The sequence below is a fragment of the Hyla sarda genome, chromosome 7 (assembly GCF_029499605.1).
Source record: "Hyla sarda isolate aHylSar1 chromosome 7, aHylSar1.hap1, whole genome shotgun sequence".
In the NCBI taxonomy this organism is placed as follows: domain Eukaryota; kingdom Metazoa; phylum Chordata; class Amphibia; order Anura; family Hylidae; genus Hyla; species Hyla sarda.
The window spans coordinates 123,090,852-123,114,032 of NC_079195.1; the positions used below are offsets into that span (position 1 = coordinate 123,090,852).

General features: G+C 42.8%; 1 protein-coding gene across 5 annotated transcripts in view; it reads right to left on the bottom strand.

The window, feature by feature from the left end:
* LOC130282421 (neurotrypsin-like) overlaps window positions 1-23,181 on the bottom strand; it is a 106,383-nt gene that overhangs the window by 26,860 nt on the left and 56,342 nt on the right. For 4 of the 5 annotated variants that reach the window (XM_056530644.1, XM_056530646.1, XM_056530645.1 and 1 more), the window contains exons 4-11: window positions 22,913-23,051; window positions 19,539-19,711; window positions 18,812-18,959; window positions 18,093-18,271; window positions 17,873-18,014; window positions 10,956-11,158; window positions 2,127-2,268; window positions 1,311-1,510 (exon numbers count right to left, since the gene is read on the bottom strand). In XM_056530644.1, the coding sequence (XP_056386619.1) occupies window positions 1,311-1,510; window positions 2,127-2,268; window positions 10,956-11,158; window positions 17,873-18,014; window positions 18,093-18,271; window positions 18,812-18,959; window positions 19,539-19,711; window positions 22,913-23,051 (1,326 nt within the window). Of the gene's footprint in view, window positions 1-1,310; window positions 1,511-2,126; window positions 2,269-10,955; window positions 11,159-17,872; window positions 18,015-18,092; window positions 18,272-18,811; window positions 18,960-19,538; window positions 19,712-20,341; window positions 20,529-22,912; window positions 23,052-23,181 lie in introns of those variants that run through there. The other variant, XM_056530648.1, reaches the window with a different exon arrangement.

Consider the following 23,181-nt stretch of genomic DNA (forward strand, 5'->3'; position numbering starts at 1 on the left):
GTTTTTGGAAAACTATCACTGCAGTTTTGGAGCCAAAGCCTGACGTGTATTCAAAAGGAATAGGACATATAAAAGAAGGACTTACACTTCTCCTCCCTTATGGATCCACTTCTGACTTTGGCTCAAAAACTGCAGTGGCATTATTCCAAAAACTGCCAGAAAAAAACATGTGGAAACTTAGCCTTAGACTATAAATGTGTGGTTTTTGAGTTGTGGTGTTGCCTGTGTAAACATATCCTTATGAGCTGACAATTCCTGTCCTGTAGAGATCACTTATCTGTAGGAATCAGGAGACCGTGTTCTAAACTCTATGTCAAGATGAAAACTTTGACTGACTTTTAGCATGTCACTTGGTCATCACTCTCAATAGGATGTTACTGAGTTGTTCAGTTGTGACAAGTTCATGACTATGTGTGTGACTTAATTTATCTTCAATATATCAGTCACCAAAAATTGTGCATGACATCGTGTGCCAGCCAAGTCAATAGCAATAGAAAACTCCTATCTCAACTATAATTTTTCTATACTACAAAAGTGGCCTGTGTATGACACATTTAAGGGGCATTTATCAATTCAAAAAATGATAAAACTTGCATTATTTTTGGCAAGGTAAAATTTTTTGCTAAATTATGCTACTTTTTGATCTTCTCCACTGAACTCGCCAAATGGGAAGGACATACTTAGGAGAGTAGGTGGTTTTGTGTAAAGGGGCATGGTCACTGCGTGCTGAATTTAATAAAGTTTACAGTTGTCAGTAAGTATAATCTGTAGTTGAAATCTCCACCATCTCAGAGCTGGCAGAAATTTCAGGGAGGGCACATGGGCAGCCTCCGATGCACAGGGATTTATGTAGAGGCATGCTTCTCCACATACATTCAGCAAGCCTGTGCCCTGGTGGGGGATTGATTCATTGCATTGGGAATTTCAGTCTTGATAAATCCCCCCTGAGTCTTTATGAGTTCTGAATATTGCATAATAATATTATAAGATATATAATGCATGTGTGATGTCTGAAGACTGATGTTTCACGTCTTATTCATTAAATGTTTTATGCATTCCCAATAAAGCAAAGCAAGTTTTACCGCTGGCCTATGTTCGTTTGTTCTCTCGATTGGAGTTCTTGGCCGTGCGGGGAAGTTGGGTGAGCGGACTTTGTGAATGACATTATGAATAAAGAGAAAGGAGACAACTATGCAACATATCACTAGTGTGTCATCTATTATATGTATTTAGACCCTAATAAGTCTTTATCCAGAGTTGAATACAAGTTGCTACATAATTGACAAGAAATCCACAATGTATTCAGGTACCTGTAAGGCCACTCATTTTCTTCTCTACATAGTCACATATGACTCCGGCATCTTCACTGTGCCAACAGTTGTGTATTCCACTGTCCTGCTTCTTGCATTCTGCTAAAGTGTTTTCTGTACCATTGCACTCTACATTATCCAAGTGAATTGGCCCTTGTCCTTCTCCAAAGTAGGCCATTGTTCTAGCCTTTGCAGGGCCCCTAAATAAAATAAATGAGATGTTTTAATTCATTCTTCTGAAGATGCACTTCAGTCAGATGACAGTAGTGTGTTCTATTTTGCTGGGTTATTACATTACATCACTGGACATTATGTCTTAGGTGACAGCCATTAATAGAAGTCAATGATGTTTCAACATGGTTGTTAGGCCACCTTTCTAAAGGTGGCCTTATCAACGACTTATTTTACACCAATTAAATCCTTTAAAAAGGATGTGGCAGCCATTTTGAGCAAAACTGCTGAATAGCCCAAATAGAAGTCCGGGAGGCCATACAAACCTGATGTCCACATCATGCAACTTGTATGAAATGAAAAAATGTTCCACTACAGAGTGCAAGAAGACCTTACTCCCTGGACACCTATGGTCAGGACATTCAATAATGTTTATCTCAGCCATCCAAGCTGCATGACCCAGACATCAGGTATATATGAACTACCTGACCAGTGTATGATACAAAAGAAAAAAATACTGAAAAAAACGTAACACGAAAAAAACCTTGCAGTGATCATCAGCATTTTGCTTGTCACTTGCAATGATCATCAGTAAGACAAGCAAGACTGCATCATACTGTATATGCAAAAGAAAGAAATATTCACCTGTGTCCTAGCTGGCGACAAACAACAACAGCATCTTTGTCATTCCAGCCATCATCGCACACGCTGCCCCACTCTCCATTCAGGAATACCTCCACTCTGCCTTCCTTAGTACCTTCCCCGTCCATCAGCCGAACAGGGGGTCCTGAAAATGTAAACCAAAGTAAACTAGGTGGCTATACTGTGGTGGTATAGATTCATAATACAGCATCCATAGCCTGCTATGGGCTTATACTACACTGCTCAGAAAAATAAAGGGAACACTTAAACAACACAACGTAACTCCAAGTCAATCACACTTCTGTGAAATCACACTGTCCACTCAGGAAGCAACACTGATTGACAATCAATTTCACATGATGTTGTGCAAATAGAACAGACAACAGGTGGAAATTATAGGCAATTAGCAAGACACCCCCAATAAAGGAGTTGTTATGCAGGTGGTGACCACAGACTACTTCTCAGTTCCTATGCTTCCTGGCTGATGTTTTGGTCACTTTTGAATGCAGGCGGTGCTTTCACTTTAGTGGTAGCATTTTTCCTCCAGTAGGCCACAAATGTGCATATGTCCACTCAAACGGTCAGAAACAGACTCCATGAGGGTGGTAAGAGAGCCCGATGTCCACAGGTGGGGGTTGTGCTTACAGCCCAACACCGTGCAGGACGTTTGGCATTTGCCAGAGAACACCAAGATTGGCAAATTCGCCACTGGCACCCTGTGCTCTTCACAGATGAAAGCAGATTCACACTGAGCACATGTGACAGACGTGACAGAGTCTGGAAACAACGTGGAGAATTTTCTGCTGACTGCAACATCCTCCAGCATGACCGGTTTGGCAGTGGGTCAGTAATGGTGTGGCGTGGCATTTCTTTGGGGGCTGCACAGCCTTTTATGTGCTTTTCAGAGGTAGCCTGACTGCCATTAGGTACCAAAATGAGATCCTCAGACCCCTTGTGAGACCATATGCTGGTGTGGTTGGCCCTTGGTCCCTCCTAATGCAAGACAATGCTAGACCTCATGTGGCTGGAGTGTGTCAGCAGTTCCTGCAAGATGAAGGCATTGATGCTATGGACTGGCCCGCCCGTTCATCAGACCTGAATCCGATTGAGCACATCTGGGACATCATGTCTCGCTCCATCCTCCAACACCACGTTGCACCACAGACTGTCCACCTCATCAGGAGCATGCCAAGGCATTGTAGGTGTTACGCCGAGCGCTCCGGGTCCCTGCTCCTCCCCGGAGCGCTCGCGGCATTCCTCTCTCTGCAGCGCCCCGGTCAGACCCGCTGACCGGGAGCGCTGCACTGACTCTGCCGGCGGGGATGCGATTCGCATAGCGGGACGCGCCCGCTCGCGAATCGCATCCCAAGTCACTCACCTGTCCCGGTCCCCGGCTGTCACGTCCGGGCGCGTGCGGCTCCGCTCCTTAGGGCGCGCGCGCGCCAGCTCTCTAAGATTTAAAGGGCCAGTGCACCAATGATTGGTGCCTGGCCCAATCAGTCTAATTAGCCTCCACCTGCTCCCTGTCTATTTAACCTCACTTCCCCCTCACTTCCTTGCCGAATCTTGTTGCCTTTGTGCCAGAGAAAGCGTTACAGTGTTTGCCTTACCAGTGTACCTGACCTCTTGCTATTGCTATTGACTACGAACCTTGCCGCCTGCCCCGACCTTCTGCTACATCTGACCTTGCCTCTGCCTAGTCCTTCTGTCCCACGCCTTCTCAGCAGTCAGCGAGATTGAGCCGTTGCCGGTGGATACGACCTGGTTGCTACCGCCGCAGCAAGACCATCCCGCTTTGCGGCAGGCTCTGGTGAATACCAGTAGCAACCCTAGAACCGGTCCACCGACACGGTCCACGCCAATCCCTCGCTGACACAGAGGATCCACATTCAGCCTGCCGAATCCTAACAGTAGGGCAGTCATACAGGCACATGGAGGCCACACACACACACTACTGAGCCTCATTTTGACTTGTTTTAAGGACATTACATCAAAGTTGGATCAGCCTGTAGTGTGGTTTTCCACTTTGATTTTGGGTGTGACTCCATATCCAGACCTCCATGGGTTGATAAATTTGATTTCCATTGATAAATTGATAAGTGTGATTTTGTTGTCAGCACATTCAACTGTGTAAAGACGAAAGTATTTCATACGATTCGTTTATTCATTCAGATCTAGGATGTGTTATCTTAGTGTTCCCTTAATTTTTTTGAGCAGTGTATATATCTGGGTGCCTTTAATTGTATGGATTGGATTGTATGGCGTTTTCTTATTGACTCTATATTATTACTTTATACAGGTACTGTTTGAGTATTACTTGTCCTTGGTAAACTACAATACAGGGGCATCAATGAGAAAGCTGTGTTTAAAATGAGTTTTCATTCTATGAAACAAAGTGAACAAATACATTATTACAGTGGTGGAATAAAAATAGTACAGTCTATGGGAACAAGCCATCATTGTTGGTGTAGGTGAACAATTTTTGTCCACCTTTATTTTGTGTGGTGCTAATGTGTACATGCGCCAAATTCTATTAAATGATCGCAAAGTATTTCCTAAATTTTGCACAGTACATATTTCCTGAAACTTTACTTTAGTACATCATTTTATATGGTTAACTTGTGAGAATGTTGAAACTTTTCATTTAGTTATACAAAAATTGGGGTAAAACTAATGATAAATTCACAGCCATTGTGATCCTCCTATATAATGTATAGATGCGGGTGGATGGCCGCTCTTCTGCACGATCCTGCACTATGTTCTGCGATCACAGATTCATATTTCCCACAGAGATCTGTGATTGGCCAAATGGTTCAAGCTAATCACAACTCCAGCCAGAGAAGAGCTGCCGCCCACATCTATACATTATACAGCAGGATAGCAACGGGTGTCAGATGTGACACTCCGGGTGATCCTTCCTTAAAGCGCAACTGTCACGGATTTTAACCCACATAAACTAGCCCAAGGATGACAAAGTTGTTAAAATTATAGTTCAAGCATACCTTTTACTGCTTTCTAGCAGCTTTAATCAAGTAAAAAAAAAGGCTTTTTTTTATTAAAGTCAGCAACAGTCGGATATCCCCTGTATGTCAGCGCTGGGACCGCTGTGTGATTGACACACAGGTCCCAGCGCATAGGCCCCTTATTCTTCTTATATGTGGTTGGCGCATAAACAGTGCCCGTTCTCCTGTGCCCAGCAGTGATGCGATGCGGGTGGCCACAGCAAGCGCTCGATCCCTAAGGCCCTATGCGTGGCATAATGCAGTAGCGGAATGAGCTGGCCGCCCATTCTCCTATCTTCCTAGAGTGCACAGCAGTGATGCGATGCGGGCAGCCACAGCAAGCTCATTCCGCTACTGCATTATGCCGCCCATGGGGAGCGAGCGCTTGCTGTGAGAGCTAGCCGCCCGCATCCCATCCCCGCTGTGCACAGGAGAACGGACACTGTTTATTCTTTTACAGTAGAAAACTCGCCACCCACATATAAGAATAAGGGGCCTATGCGCTGGGACCTGTGTGTCAATCACACAGCGGTCCCAGCGCTGACATACAGGGGATATCCGACTGTTGCTGACTTTCATAAAAAGCATTTTTTAGCCCGAATAAAGCTGCTAGAAAGCAGCAAAAGGTATGCTTGAACTGTAATATCTAACAACTTTGTCATCCTGGGGCTAGTTTATGGGGGTTAAAATCCATGACAGTTGCGCTTTAACTCCAGGTATTACTGCTCCCAACATGGAGCACACTCAGCTCCATGTTGGGAGCTGTAGTACCTGCATTAATCTACAGATCACAACAGGTATCAGAAGTGACACTCGCTGCGATCTGTCTATTAATGCAGGTACTACAGCTCCCAACATAGAGCTGAGTGTTTTCCGTGTTGGGAGCAGTAGTACCTGCAGTAAAGGAAAGATCCCAGCGGGTGTCACTCCTGACACACGTTGTGATTGTCCTGTACAATGTATAGATGCAGGGCACGGCCACTCTCCTCTGGTCCCCTGCACTGCAGTATATACCTATTATTCATTTTTACTGCAGAGAGTTCTGATTGGCTGGAATCATCTGGCCAATCACAGCTCTCTGTGGGAAATATGAATCTGTGATGTGAAGAACTTCACATGGCAGAACAAAGTGCAGGATCGTGCAGAAGAGCGGCCGGCTGCCCGCATCTATATATTATATAGGAGGATCGCAATGGGTGTCAGATCCCTGGGCAATCTGTCTATTAGTACAGGTACTACTACTCCCATCATGGAACAGTCTGTTCCATTCTGGGAGTAGTAGTACTACCTAAAAAAAATTTAAATAAAAAATATTCTATGGTTCCTCTTTGTACTGCCATTCTTATGCAAAGGGTTTTTGTTTTAGAGATTCACACTGAATTTGTGGGGAAAAAACAGTGCAGTATTGTTCAGTGCACTAGTTCTAGATGAGAATACAGCTCAATATAGAGACACCAGATGGCAGCATATGTATTGTTGCTGTACAGGGTGTGTGTACATGGCATTCCTGTTTTTTGAAACCAACAGGATTTGGATTATAGAATATTCCAGGTTTTTAGAAAATTTTTTATGTGACATTTTCTCTTCATGATTGTAGAGATAAGAGCTATATTTATGCAGTACGATGTAAATAGACCATTGAAACTGTTGTAAAGTGGTATACACAATGGGGGGGATTCATCAACCTATATAGAGTAATTTTAAGTGTATTTTCTTGCGCAAAATCTTGCGCAATTATATTTTTTGCGTTCTTTTTGTGCGTCTTTTTGGTGGAACTTTTTCTAAAGATGTCACCCTTCGGGTGTACCTTTGAGCTATTTTTCATATAGACATCGATTTACTAATTGCGGTTTTTTTTTTTGGACGCACAAAAAGAACGCAAGTCTCATTTTTTGGCGCAAATATACACCACCTCGGGAGGACACGTACCAAAGTGTGTATTTTCACACAGTATGGACTGCAACTCCCATCATGGACAGAGTCTGTCCATGATGGGAGTTGTAGTCCAGGGGCTGAGGTGCAGATCGCAGCAGGTCATTCTGCAGTGACCCGCTGCGATCCGCATTTATTAACTGTAAAAGTCGGCGGTACATGCGGCTACATCGTGCTGCCACCAGCTCCTGTATACACTGTCATAATTCATAATCCCCGCCGCCGGGAGAGGGGAGCTCTGATTGGTAATTAGCTATTCTCCAATCAGAGCTCCCCTCTCCTGGCGGGGATTACGAATTATGACAATGTATATAGAAGCCGGTGGCAGCGCGATGTAGCCGCATGTATCACCGGCTTTTTCATTTAAATACGGATCGCAGCAGATCATTCTGTAGATTTGCTGCGATCCGCATTGCATCTGTAGTGTACCAAGGGGGGGTCGTGGGGGGACTGACATGAGGCAGACATGTGGATCAGTGGAGGAGGCGGCGGCATCTGCATCAGAGGCAGCAGTGAAGCTCTTCACTGCTACTTCTGGTAGTTTCAAAACTACAACTCCCAGCATGCTGGGAGTTGTAGTTTTGCAACATCTGGAGGGCCGCAGTTTGGAGACCACTGTAATCTGTGCTCTTCCAGATGTTGCAAAACTACAACTCCCAGCATGCCCAGACAGTCCAGGCATGTTGAGAGTTGTAGTTTTGCAACATCTGGAGGGCTACAGTTTGGACACCACTACACAGTGGTATCCAAACTGTCCTCCTCCAGTTGTTGCAAAACTATAACTCTCAGCATGCCCTTTTAGCTGCCTGGGCATGCTGTGAGTTGTAGTTTTGCAACAACTGCAGGCACACTAGTTGGGAAACATTGTCTGTTTGGGAGTTGTAGTTTAGCAACAACTGGAGGCTCCCTGTTTAGGAACACACTGCATTATGTGCGCTCTTCCCAGGGGAGAGTGCAAAAAAAAGTACTGACCCATATTTCTTGTTTTTCTTTTCTTCTCATTTCAGGTACGTGAATGCGGAGGACTATGTCAGATTCGGTGGACTGCGACGATGACCAGCATTTTTTTTTTAATTTCAATGAAATGGTTCACGAGGGCTGTGGGGGAGTGTTTTTTTTTAAATAAACATTTTTTTTTCAATGTATCCGTGTTTTTTATAATTGAATTTTCAGGGTTAGTAGTGGAAGCTGTCTTATAGACAGAATCCATTACTAAGCCGGGGCTTAGCGTTAGCCCAAAAATCAGCTAGCGCTAACCCCCAATTATTACCCTGGTACCCACCACCACAGGGGTGCCGGGAAGAGCCTGTACCAACAGGCCCGGAGTGTCAAAAATGGTGCTCCTGGGCCTAGGCGGTAACAGGCTGGTGTTATTTAGGCTGGGGAGGGCCAGTAACAATGGTCCTCACCCACCCTGGTAACGCCAGGCTGTTGCTGCTTGGTTGGTATCTGGCTGATACTGAAAATAGGGGGAACCCTATGCATGTTTTTTTTTTTTTATAAATAAAAAAAAAGTGTGTGGTTCCCAAATTTTTTCAGTATCAGCCAGATACCAACCAAGCAGCATCAGCCTGGCGTTACCAGGGTGGGCGAGGACCATTGTTACTGGCCTCCCCAGCCTAAATAACGTCAGCCTATTACCGCCTAGGCCCAGGAGCGCCATTTTTGATGCTCCGGGCCTGTTGGTACCGGCTCTTCCTGGAAATCCTGTGGCGGTGGGTACCGGGGTAATAATTGGAGGTTAGCACTAGCTGTTTTGGGGGCTAACGCTATGCCCTGGCATAGTAATGGATTCTGTCTACAAGACGCCTTCCACTACTAAGCCTGAAAATTCAATTATAAAAAACACAACACAATGAAAAAAAAATGTATTAAAAAAAAAAACACTCCCCCACAGCCCTCGTTAACCCATTTATTGACATTTTTTTTAAAAATCGCTGGTCGTCGTCGCAATCCACATAATCTGACATAGTCCTCCGCATAAACGTATCTAAATTTAAAAGAAAAGGAAAAAAAAAAAGTTTAGTACATTTTTTTGTTTCCACACACCAGCAAAAATGCAATAAAAAAAAAACACAAGAAAAACTGACAAAACGCAGGAAAAAGCTGGGACAGTTTTTCTGGCATTTTTTATGATGCATAAAAAACCTCAATGGAATCCTGGCCTCAAAGCAATAGAGCAAAATCCTTATGTTCACTTTTCCTGTGAGGTAGAGAAGGATTGTACGGTAGAGCGAGGGGGGATGATTCTATATTTGCACAAGATTTATCAAAGTAGTGCAACAGCCTTAGTAAATTCTGAGTAAAAGTGTACAATAGTCAAGAGTGTAAATGGATAGAACTGTGTCTACAATAGACACATAATGATGAATCCCCCCCAATATTCCTTCTATTCATGTATTAGCTCCTCTATATAGTGTTTGTTTTTTAACGCATGTGTTCTTATAAATGTTTTTTTTCCTGTAATTGTGACTTTTTAAATCGTGAAATATTTTTTTTCTGATTATAATAAAAATGAACATTATTATTAGTGTTATTTCACACTTTCTAAATGAACTTTGATATCAATAGCTTACCAAATAGACATTACTATTAATATTATCTAGGAATTAACATTGTAATGAAAATAATAGTAAATACATAATTATATTATAAATAAAAGTATAGTGAACTTAACCCTGATAATCCAGAATATATATATATATATATATATATATATATATGAAAACATTTAGAACAACAGCTAGGATGTTTGTGTATAATTGATATAGAAGGCAATAGCCCTGATTTACTAACCTGATCCAGAATCTTTTTATCGGATTATGTGACACAATTTGTGCTGCACATTTTACTGGTAAAAACCCGACGGTTTTCCAATTACAGTGACCCCTCGACATACGATGGCCCCGACATACGATAATTTCAACATGAGATGGCCTCTCAAAGGCCATCGCATGTTGAAGGCAGCATCAACATACGATGCTTTTTTATGTCGGGGCCATCGCATGAACGGCTATCCGGCAGCGCTGACTGCTTCAGCTGCCACCGGATAGCTATTTACGGTGCCCCGTGAGCTCCGGTGATGATCACTGACCTGTCCTCGGGGCTCCGGCGCGTCCTCTTCGGGATCCTCTGCATCGTCGGCGCTCTCCTTCGACGTCATCACGTCGCTGCGCACGCCGTCCCATGATCCAATAGGAGGCGGCGATGGAGAGCGCGGTTGCCGGGGAAGCAGAGGCCTTGCCGGAGCGTCGGGGACACCTCGGGGACGCTGCGACAGCGATGGACGGCAACATCCCAGGCAGCGGTGACGAGCGGTGACGGTCCGGAGCGGCGGGGACAGGAGAGTACAACTTTCTCTAACAGTGGTCTACAACCTGCGGTCCGCAGGTTGTAGACCACTGTCCTATACTTTACAAACGATGGTCCGTTTGGAACGGATTACCATTGTATATTGAGGGACCACTGTACTCTGAGTATATTTTATATTACATTTTTCATTTTTTTATTTGTTTTTGGGAATTTCACATTTTTTTTTTTTGTAAATCTTGTCTTTCATTTCCTTTTTTTTTTCCTTTTTGTTTTTTAACCAATTAACAACTATGAATGTAAAGTTACGTCCTGGTGCAGAGTTACTTTGCTCTATTTATTTGCTTTATGCTTTATTTTTCCTGTGCCACACTTTTCTTTTCTCTGTACGACAGAATTTTCCCGACATGTGCAAAACATTGATAAATACGTGTGAGAAAAAATAGTCGGGGGGAAAAATAACACTCAGAAAATAACCCGACACTCTTAGTAAATCAGGGCTAATGTGTATGTTTGATATTTAAAGAAAAAAACTATAACCCTCAATATTATATGGCTGATGTCTGATTCAGAGGAAGCAGGATATTACCAGGTGGTGTTTCAATGATGTCATTGCTGTCATTTGAGCATCGGAGGCCAACATCTTCAAAGTGAGAGCAGTCATGCTGGCCCCAGCTGCTACGAGAACATTCCACTAGAGAGCGCTCTGTGCCTGTACAAGCCACGTCATCCAGAAAAATCATCCCATCTCCAGGTCCAAACTCTCCTTTAGATGCTAAGCTGGAGGGGCCACTAAAATGAATATTTAATCATGAGTTAGTAAATCAGTCATGAGCAGATATTTAATTATCATTTCTCTCAACACAATGGCTATAGGACAATGACAATAACTGGCATAATGTGGAGCTTCTGGACCCCAATGAATAACCTGTAACAAAAACTGTAACAATACAGTGGTCCCTTAATTTACAATTGTCTCAACATACAATATTTTCACCATACAATGGTCCTTTCTGGACCATTTTTATGGACAGTGCAGATCTGCAAAACATGTCAATGGCTGGAAGAACTGACTAATCATAATGAGCATTTCACTGGTAAAACACCTGTATTACAAGTGCATGCATTGACTGAAAGGCTGTTTGTGCCGCCCTACAGTACAAGGAGGTACTACATGTTCTGTACTACTCTTTCTCTGTGACAGGGTTAGCTGCTCCTTTGGACACCAGGTGGGGGCACCTACATTTTACTTTTGGGACATTATGTATACTGTACAGGACCCTAAAGTAGCTCCTGTCCTCTACATAGACAGTGATTAAAACTGTCATTAGTAAGAATTTTTTTTTTAAATGCTTAAAGGGGTACTCCAGTGCTCAGAGCCGGAGGCCGCGATCGTGAAATCACAACCACACCCCCTCCTGATGTCAAGCCACTCCCCTCCATTCATGTCTATGAAATAACAACCACACCCCCTCCTGAGGTCAAGCCACTTCCTTCCATTCATGTCTATGGGATGACACGCCCCTTTCCAAAGACATGCAACATCACAAGGGGGCGTGGTCGTGACATCACGACCACTGCTGCAGGAACCAGGCATTTGTTTAGAAAGCTGGGTGCTGCGAGAGATCTCGGGGGGCCCCAGCAGCGGGACTCCCATGATCAGACATCTTATCCCTTATCCTTTGAATAGGGGATCAGATGTGTAGCAGAGAAGTACCCCTTTAAGTCGGTGAAGTAATGTGCCCTAAAACCTGTATGCATAATAATATGCATGTATCAATATGTAAAATACCTTTTGATCTATGTATTCCTGTAATGAGTCTTTCTGAATTTCTCTGAGAGGCTGGGGGCATTTCCCCTGAAGAATGATAAGCTCCTCTTCTCCCCCCTCTCCCTCCCCTGTCATGAGGTCTACACAAACATTCTTACATTTGCAAAAGTTTTTACCTAAATGTATTTTCTATATAATTCTAATGCAGCCATGTAAAACGATATGGTGCACGGACAGAAGAAAAATCTGTGGTTTGTGCCAAAAAAATTATGATTTTTTACATTTTCACAGCTTTGTAACCATAGTGCATGCTTTTTATAACCCTAAAGCAGCCACGTGGAACCTATATGGTGCAAATACACAAGAAATAAGTTCATAAAATGATAGATAAACCATTTTGCATATAAATAATAGTTTAGCACCTTGTATTGCTTCTCTTCATAAAGACTGCAAGCCGTATGGATCTTGTCTGTGCTCTGAGGAACATAGTGGAGATAACCACACCTCCCTCCCCTCAGATATTTTGGTCCTTTCTTTGATGGACCAAAAAGGCTGGATTTGCAGGGTTCATTTGCAAAATTAAAAAGACAGAGAACACGAGTGGCCATTTTATTAAAACCTTTTTTCACATCTTTAGCAATTAATTTTTTTAGTGAAGTACCGTATATTAGGAACATGCTTAGTTTTTAAGGAAGTATTAACGAAAAAAAAGTTGTTTCTAATGACAGTAACGCTTTAACAGATTCCAGTAGCTCATTCTTACTTTTATTTTAGGGGCATGCTTTTTTGTATTAGTTACCCACCTATCTTTCTTTAAAGGGGTACTCCGGTGCTTAGAAATCTTATCCCCTATCCAAAGGATAGGGGATAAGATGCCTGATCGTGGGGGACCCGCCGCTGGGGAACCCCGTGATTTTGCGCGCCGCACCCCGTTAGAATCAGTCCCCGGAGCGTGTTCACTTCGGGTCTGATTACTGACGGTCACGGGGACAGAGCATTGTGACATCACGGCTCTGCCCTCGTGTGACATCACGGTCTGCCCCCTCTATGCAAGCCTATGGGAGGGGGCGTGACAGCTTTGGATAGGGGATAAGATGTCTAACCCCTTTAATCCTAGTTTTTTTCCCTATTTTTAAAAATTACAATTTAAAGCTTCAGAACATAATGGTCATCCTGGAACCAAATAATATGATAACTTAAAGGGGTATTCCAGGTTTATACATCTTATCCCCTATCCAAAGGATAGGAAATAAGAATTATGATCGCAGGGGACCCGTGGATCCCCGCGATCTTGGTGCAGCCCCCGGCATTCTGAGCCAGGAGTTGCTTCCGAGAGGGGGATGTTACGTCACGGTCACACTCCCTAGTGACACCACGCCCCCTCCATCATACGATAATACATCTTATCCCTTATTCTTTGGATAGGGGATAAGATGTATAAACCCGGAATACCCCTTAAAGGAACCACTGTACTAGTATCTTTTTATGTGGCAGATACGTTTTTGGACTCTTGAAATACTAAGGCCTGGTGTGACTTCCCCTATAGCTATTCTCCTAATATCTGCTTATGAGAACAAAATTACTTACTTTTATAAACAGTAAATACTACATTATTTAATACTCACAATCTAAGCCTTTTCAGGTATATTCTACTCAACATTATGGAGAGTATTCTTTCAATGCATTTAATTCTACTTTATTAACCAGGGTGTAGTTAAGAGATACAGAGACAGTAGTCACATTCAGACCCTGGTTCCTAAGAGGTTTAAAAAGTCCCCAAGCCAGATAAAGAGACACTAGAGTAATTAATGGCACAAGGTAGGTGAAAGACACTGTTACAGAGATTACGTTTGGGCTCCAGCAGCCTCTAAAAGAATCTACGATGTGTAAATGCAAATTTACATAATGTATGCAAAGATTTGCAGTGTAAACCATGTTGCACAGAAAATCAGCAAGGAATTGTGGGCATGCAGCTGATTTTCGGATCTGAAGCATGTGCATTCTGATACAGACTTGTCATGGATAGATTTTTGCCAAAATCTGTGGTGGAATAATTCTGAACATTCTGACTAGTTGTGCAAACTTTTGAAAAGTTTGGTTTGCCGGACTTGGCGAACTTATAGGAAATTCGCTAGTTCGGTTTGGCTCAGTGTGACTCGAACCAGCAATGACATAAGCCCCTAAACATGTTGATAATACGTTTATCACATATTTGGGAGTTGCTAGTCTAGCAAGTGAAGAAGATGACATGAATTTTTATAAGCGTTCCAAAAATTATCCCTCTTTTGGGAGTAGTAACAGAATTGGTGTTCTAAAACAGTGAAGACTGAAGAAGAAATAGCTCTTGCATGAAAAGCCTAAAAAATATTTATCCCTTTTATGGCTATGATGGGTTGTGTATCTGTAGGCCTGGCTGGAAGTAGGATGATGGTGGATTGGTGTTACTAGTAGTAACCCACGTACAGCAGGTGGTGGCAGTGATGTTTATAGTGTACAGCAAGAGATGGAAGACAGATGTCATTAGCGTACAGCATGAGATGGCGGACAGATGTCACTGGTGTACAGCATGAAATGTTGTACTTGTAGGGGTAGGAAAGTTGTGGGCTGGTGGCTAGCTGATGTTACTATTGTACAGCATGAGATGGCGAACAGATGTCACTAGCGTACAGCATAAGATGACAGACTGATGTCACTAGGGTACATCATGAGATGGCGGACTGATGTCACTAGCGTCAAGCAGGGTGGTGGTAGCACTGCCTAATCAGTGGCATCTGGCACAGGATGTTTAAAGGGGTTGTGCGCTGCCCTAATTTTCGGAGCTCCGCTCACAGCGTCCGGCCCGACGTCACGCCCGGACCCTTGTCCGCCCCCTCTACCAAAGTCTATGGGAAGGGGGCGTGACAGCGGTCACGCCCCCTTCCCATAGACTTTCATTGAGGGGGCGTGCGAGACGTCACGAGGGGCCGGGCATGACGTCACGCCCGGTGGCTGCGGACACGGAAGCCCGCACACAGCGTTCGGAGTAATGAACTTCCAGACGGTGTGAGCGGAGCTCCGAAAGTCAGGGCAGCGCACAACCCCTTTAAATTCCTCACTGATCCATGCTTGATTCATTTAAGTAAAAGTCAGTTTTTCCACACTGCTAGCTGACAATCTTGTTCGCTTCAGGGTGACCACGCCACCTGCTGCGCTGAAAACTCTCTCTGAAGCTACACTAGAGGCTGGACAAGGCAGAACACTCATGGCAAACTGGGCAAGTTCTGGCCAATGGTCTAATCTGGTGAGCTAGAAGTCCATGGTGCCCGGGCTCATGGTGTATGTCAGAGAAAGGGCACTGCTGAGGTAGGCCTCAACCTGGTTGTTAAGGTGGTGGTTTACATACCTTTGATGACTTATGTCAGGGGAGCATACAGGATGCAGATACTTTGGCATCATGTGCTCAAAGGTCAAGATGCCACTACTGCTCCTGCCAATGCTCCTGCCTCTTTCTGGGGAATTTTCACCAACCTATTTGTCAAATCTAAGTAGCAATGCTTTGAACGCTTTTTGCGTGGCAATGACAGCACAATGAGTACTGAAGGTGTTTGGGGAACAATTTTAAATGCCCCAGAACTGTATTAACACTACAGGCTACATACTTGTAGCTTCAACATGCTTTTTGCATGCCAGGGCACAATGAGTACTGAAGGTGTTTGCGGAACAATATGAAATGCACCTGAACTGTATTCCCACTACAGGCTAGATACGTGTAACTACAACATGCTTTTTGCGTGGCAGTGTTGACAGCACAATGAATACTAAAGGTGTATGCAGAACAATATGAAATGCACCAGAACTGTATTCCCACTACAGGCTAGATACGTGTAACTATATTATGCTTTGGAAAATAATCTTATACAGTTCTTTACATTAAGCACACCACCCTACACTATGGGCCTAATTTACTAAGCCAAATCCGACAGTTTTAATTGGTTATTGTGTGACACTTTTTGCGACATGTTTGGACAAAAAAACGACAAAATCACCCAATTTTTTTTGTCCAAAACCCGACAAAAATGCAGAGAAGAGTGAATTCTTAAAACCAGACTGGCAGAGGCTGGTGCAAAAACAGGTAAAATGGTCGTTTTTTTCCCCAGCATGGTTCTTATGGGCAATATGCATGAACTAGGTAAACCGAAATTTTAAAGATTGGTTCACTTAACTCTAATTTCATTGGAACTTATATTCCTGACTTGATAGGCTATATGGAAAAATATTTAATTTTTATACCATAAATGTGTGGAAATTTTACTGTTTACTTTGATGTTTGCAATGTTACATAGTAGTACTTTTAACAGTGATTTATTCAATATTTATTGCACAACTTTATTTGTAGGATTGCTTACATAATCCACTTTCAGCCTTTTCTTCCATCTGGTCTGTAGAATATTGTTGCTATGGCTCTCAGCCTCAGTGTCAAAATGCTCAAATAGTATTCCCAAATTGTGAAAGTGTGTTATTGCTTAAATAAAATTGTTATGGTTCACAGAGAAGATTTTACACCCAACTCAATTTCTCACGAATTCGGCAAATGCTTTGGAAATTTCATGCTTTTGCATGGCTGATTGTTGGGGTGGTGTCTCTTGCCTCAGATTTTCACAGACCTGAATGAAGAGTTCATTTGTTTATTTATTCATTCACTTTTGTTTATTCCCAAATTTTTTTGTACCTTCAGGTGTGGACAAAAAACCTTGTGCACCAAAAAATAAATAAAAATAAAATAAAAAAAGGACATCTTAGTAAAAAAAACACATGAAAAAAAGAAGGACAAAAAAAAAAAAAAAAAGACAGACCGACAAAAACCCTACATTCTTAGTAATCAGGGCCTGTGTGTAGACCTACCAAGCAATATTATTTCAACAATAATAATGCCACAATCATATGAGTAAAGCGAGAGGAAAAAAAAGCCGGTGCTATCTACCCCAACATAGTTTTGTCAAAATGATTATATACAGTATGAATATCCAACTTAAAAAGATCAATAAACAATTATGTTTTGTATAAACAGTAAGAGGGTATCAAATGTTGACCAGATAAAACAAAGTACTAGGTGGTAACTGCAGCTCAGCTCCAATTCGCTACAGTTACCAAGCGCTACCAATATGCAGGGCTTCAGGCCTCATTTACTGTGTAGTGTGGGTCAGCAAACAGCTGATCAGCTGGGCTTCCCGTGTCAGCACCCCACCAATCAGAGATTGATGGTCTATTCTGTGGATACTAAAAATATAAAATAGAGCGCTCCACAGTGTAAAACCGACTGGGTAGGTATTGGTAGAAGGATTCTTTTTAAAGCCTCTTACCCCAGGTGGTTGTGTGAGCTCACACACAACAATGGACAGCGTGTAAGGATTGTTAGAGCCGCGGTCTGCAGCCTCCCAACCAAGTAGATAGAGACAAATGGACTTCATGGCGGCTTCATCAGGCATCATGCCTGATGAAGCCGCGCATGTGCGGTGAAACGTGTTCCATTTTAATAAACCTTTTACACTCACCTGATGTGCCTGTTCCGAGTCAGCGCCACAAAGGACCCCCCACACCTTTGAAGTCCATTTGTCTCTATTCTGTGGATAGGCTATCAATCATATAGTTCTGGGGGAAAAAAAACATTTAACCCTTTGGCAGCCCTCTTCAATAGAAACAATAGTGGCCCATTGTGTCACATTTTTATTATTTCTTTGAGTAAATTTTATAAATACCTGAAGCCTAACTGTCTGCAAACCACCTGTGCATTCAGTTCAGTCCAATCATCATCACATACAGTTCCCCAATCTCCATTGTAATATACTTCTACTCGTCCTTCACCAGCGATTTGACCACCAGATAATCTCACAGCTCCATCTGTAGAAAGCAGAACTTTGAATTAGACTTTTTGTTCCCTTATATTATGGTGTTCCTAACAAACCAGAGCTAACCTACCTTTAAAAGGATTACAGGAAACTCCAGCATCTTCAATATGGTCACAGTTGTGATGTCTCCAATCGCTCTTCTGACAGAAATCTAATGAAGATTCATTGCCTATACATTCTACTTCATCAAGCAATATGGGGCCACTGCCTTGTCCATAGTGAGCCCATACCCAGGCCTTAGGCTTTCCACTGAAAAAAAAATATATATATAAAATATTCAGACATTGGATAATTAAAAAGAGCTGGTTCATAAACAGTTATATGACCTATTGGAGCATATCAAGATGATTGAAAAGCCAGAGGGGCAGAGTAAAGGAGGCCCGGTGGTGGCAGACCCTGATCATCCATAAATTAAATAGTTTTACTGGCCAGCAAGTCCTATTACATTTCCCCGTGAAGTATGTACTAAGCCAGAGTTTCCTCTGATAATAGCAGCTGTAACCAGTTGTTTGAGACTCGCCCCAAGTAGCCAACTATTAAGACGGCTATCTTTAGCGGAGGGGCTGTCTTCACACAACAATCCCTTTAATAAGGAACATATGAATAGAGTTATTTATAAAAAAGAGAAGTGCAAATAAATCTGTGACGTTGCCTATAACAGTCACTTAGAAAATAGCTGTCATTTTTGTGGTAGAGTTTGGAAAATAAATACATTTCTTTGGTGTTGCGTAGAGAATACCAACATTTGCATATTAAAAGCATACAGCAATAAGAATAACAAGTACTTACTTAAATCCTAGTTGTCTGCATATAACTTCAGCATCTTTGTCATCCCAGTGATCATCACAAATTGTTCCCCACTGACCCTCAAAAAACACTTCAACACGCCCCTCAAACTGGTCGTTTCCTCCCACCAGACGGAGAGGGGGCTTTAAACCTGCTCTTCAGAGAATGAAAAATAAGATCTTATTAGTAGTGGTGATTACTAACCTTTGAAACAGGTTTCAGGAAAGCACGCTCAAGAAACAGTTGTCTAAATTAAGTGTGCCCAACAGAAAAAAAATACAGAAAAGTAGTAGTGAAAAAAATTGGCACCGGTAACTGAAAAACTACATAAAATATCCAAGGAAGGGAAGAAGGATGCAAAAGACCCAACTCGCTAATGGTGCATCACGTGTAAAGTTCAAATTAATACTATCAGCATAGAAGAAAGGTAGAAACGGAGCACTCACACGATTGCTGGTCTTCAATTCAGGCTGTGTTCACGGAGGTACCAGCATCGGTGGCCTCTGCAGGGAGGTGAAGGTGGATTAGGGGGAAGCTCGGACAGCGGCCACGGTCCGTATCGCGAAAATGGGCGCTTTGTCAGGCCGATGCCGGGACTTCCGTGAACACAGCCTAAATTGAAGACCAGCAATCGTGCGAGTGCTCCGTTTCTACCTTTCTTCTATGCTGATAGTTGTCTAAATTATGCTAGAATGTTTTTTGTAAGGATGGACAAGTGTTAAAAATTTACCTTCAGGAGGAGAGCAGGTAATGGCAGCTATCTGTCTACTGCTGCAAGCTTTTCCCTTGGTATAGCTGCAGTGTAGTAAGGCTTTCTCATCACCTCGGCAATTGGCAGACTCCAAATTTACTGGGGTCGTCCAAGGAGCATAATAAGGAATCCTTTTGGCCGTGCCAATTTCACTGTTAAAATGATTAGCAGAATATATGGCTTCAGAATTTAACAGGACAGACACATCATGTCAAAAGTTTTGATTGGTCGGGGTGTTCAGACCCCCAGCGATCACTAAAGAGAGCGGCTGCTTTCCCTGATTTGTGGCATTAGATAGGTTCTATTGTACAATTAGGTGCATACTGTGGAATTTTAGAGCATAATTCTGCTTAGAATTTATGCTCAGAAATTTCGGTGCAGCAGAATACCATTGCAGTTAATGAGATTCTGCTGCACAGTCCACACTATGGAATTTCAGTAGTGGATCTTGGACATTCTTTAGGCAGAATACGTTGTTATCTATGGAGACGGCAATGTCCGTGCCGTTCTATCACTGACTGATTCATTCGGCTCCTGGCGCACTCAGAATCTCCGGTTGGAAATTCCTCGGTGTGAACGCAGTGTGAAGTTTACGGAGTCAGACTCCTGCAATGAGATGGATAGAGCAGGGAGCTGGGGAATAGAGAACTTGGCCACTAACTTCTCCCACTCTACCTAAAGATTGGTTGGAGTCTGAGCATCCAGATGCCTATGAATATTTTTGACATGTCTGTGTGATAAGTCAAACATTTTAAAAATGACAGTAACACTTTATAAATTACCTAAAAATCATTTTGGGGGATATGACATTTCCAAAGTAAAAAAAACTATATGTCCCAATATTTCCCTTTTTCTCTTTTGCTTGGGTCAATATTTACAAAATGTTGTATAAAAAGCCCCTATGTGCAGTGTCCAGTTTCATACTTTTGCTGTAAGTATTTTATGCAGCGTTTGTCACTTTTTGTGTAGCCTGATGTACAGTACCTCCATCAAACAGCCTTACGGGTTAGTTTGCCTCAATGTATGGAGGGCAAACGTTATGCTCGCTTTTACAGTCCACAGACTATGGGGGAGATTTATCAAAACCTGTGCAGAGGAAAAGTTGTCCAGTTGCCCATAGCAACCAATCAGAACGCTTCTTTCATTTTTCACAGACCTTCATGAAAATGAAAGAAGCAAGCTGATTGGTTACTATGGGCAACTGGGCAAGTTTTCCTCAGCACAGGTTTTGATAAATCTGCCCCTATGTATATATGCTTTAAAAGTTTTCTTGTTCACGCTCAGATGTTTAGTTTCTTTTGTCATTATGTGTTGCACTGTATACATCTTGCTTTTGTTTTGATAGGTCAGCTGGACCATGGGATGCAGTGCCCCATTGCATATGGGTTGTTGTAGATGGAAACTGGAATCATGGAATTCCCTTTGTTGGTTACAGGAAAAGTAATGAGGTCAGTTAGGCTGAGAAAGAGCCTGGTGCTAGCTGGGACTGTGCATGGTGGTGCGGACATGCTGTGCCCCATACACCTCATCTAGGGAGGTGGGCAGCCAAGAGAACATAAATAGTAGTAGGTTTGGTGCCAATCGTGGACCGTGAGTGAGGAGGCTGTTCAAGAGCTGTCAAAGAACTGTCAGCCTGCAAGTGAAAGATAGTTGTGGGCCTGTTTTCCTTCTGCTGACTTAAGGGCAAAAGACAAGATGCAGGACAGTTAAGAGCTGGGAAAATAGGGTTTCCTTGTGCGTATGAGTAAGTCTCTAATGTCTGCCATCTTCACCTACAAAAATTGTCACAAAGCAGATGGTGATCTGAAAGGATGACTGATAGTAACTTGGCCCCATGATATTGATGTGTACCTGTTTAAATAAAAACAGCTCTGTAAGGGGTTCCTGTGAAATTAAGAGACATATACAACAAGTTCTACAAAAGTGTAATTCTTTTTTTAACATTGTATTTCAGAGGCTTGCTAGCAACAGTGCCACCCAGTATGAATGTAGGTATTAAGCATTTGTGTTTTAACGGAGAGTTGTAACTATCAAGATTGCTGTGTCACAGTAAGTAAAGGTATGTTAAAGAGTACCTGTTATCAACAAAAACTTTTAATATGCTGTTCATAATCATTATTGAAGAAATATTGTAATATATCTTCATTAAAAAATATTAATATTTATACCAGTTTTTTCATTTTATACTTTTGGCCACTAGGGGTCACTCTTCTATGCCTGGTCTGCAAGCAGCATCCTATGCTTTTCATAGTAAGTGTACAGCTTTTAGGACTAATGCTGAAGGGCTCTGGTCCTTCCACAGGAAGTTCAGTACTCTCAGCTCAGGACTCGCTCCCAGCCTGTGAGCTACAAGCCTGCACATGCCTCTCATATAACAGCCAGTCACCTCCCCCTCCCCCCTGCTCTGTGTTCTCCCTGCCCCTCACCACAGTTATCTTATACATTGTATTATCTCACTGCACTCCCTTCTCTGTGCCCCCTCCCCCCTGACATTCATCTTAATCACTGCCTCTATAATTGCTCCCTCAGCCCCTGGTTCTCAGCATTGACTTTTTAGTGCAGAGAGACACAGGAGAGAGAGAGACAGGCTGCAATCCATCCACTGTACTTAGTCTGTATGCACACTGCAGAGCAGTGTTTCCCAACCAGGGTGCCTCCAGCTGTTGCAAAACTACAACTCCCAGCATGTCACGACAGCTGTTGGCTGTCTGGGAGTTGTAGTTTTGCAACAGCTGGAGGTGCCCTGGTTGGGAAACACTGCTGCAGAGGGAGAGCAGCATACAGGAAGACTGGCAGAATCAGAGCCCCAGCCAAGCTTCATGTGACATCATGCCTGCCAGGACCCGCCTCCTTCCACCCCTCAGAAAGACAGTGCTCCTGAGCTAATGAAGAGGGATGAAAAAAGGTATTTCCACAGTGTTTTAAACCTCAATAAACACAGGGATAGGCATAGTTAGAGAAGGGGACAGATGGGAAGGGGGATCAGGGAAAGTTTAGATGATGACAGGTACTCTTTAAGTAAATTTGTTCTGTTCAAATTACAATGGCCTGCTATTGTCATCTTTAGGCGAACAACTCGAGAACACCATGTTACATGTTGTTACATAACATATTACTTTAGGGCCACTCATATATGGCCTACCGGATGGACTCCATTGCCATATCAAAAGCTTTAGAAGCGAAATCTGACCCAGTTTAGATGTGTCATGCCATACTTCAATGACTACAAAGATAAATTATTAATGTGTTTATAGATTAAATTAAAGACCATACACCCCCCCATATATTGAACAGTGGCTATGCCTGGCGGACATGATTAAAAGCTACAAAAGATTTAGAATAGGTAATCTGACCTGATTCCAAGCTGTCTGCAAACCACACTGGCATCCCAATCTGTCCAGTAGTCACCACATATTGTTCCCCAAACTCCTTTTAAATAGAGCTGCACTCCACCACTGTCAGCAAAATGGTCACCCAGCAAACGAACAGCACCTGGAAGGAGTATGTGTATTACTTACCATGAAATGAACAGCAAATGATCACAGCTTTTAATGAAGTATCATTTTTTTTTATTAGCATAAGTTGAAAAGATACTTAAAGAAAAACTGTCAGCCTGTTCATC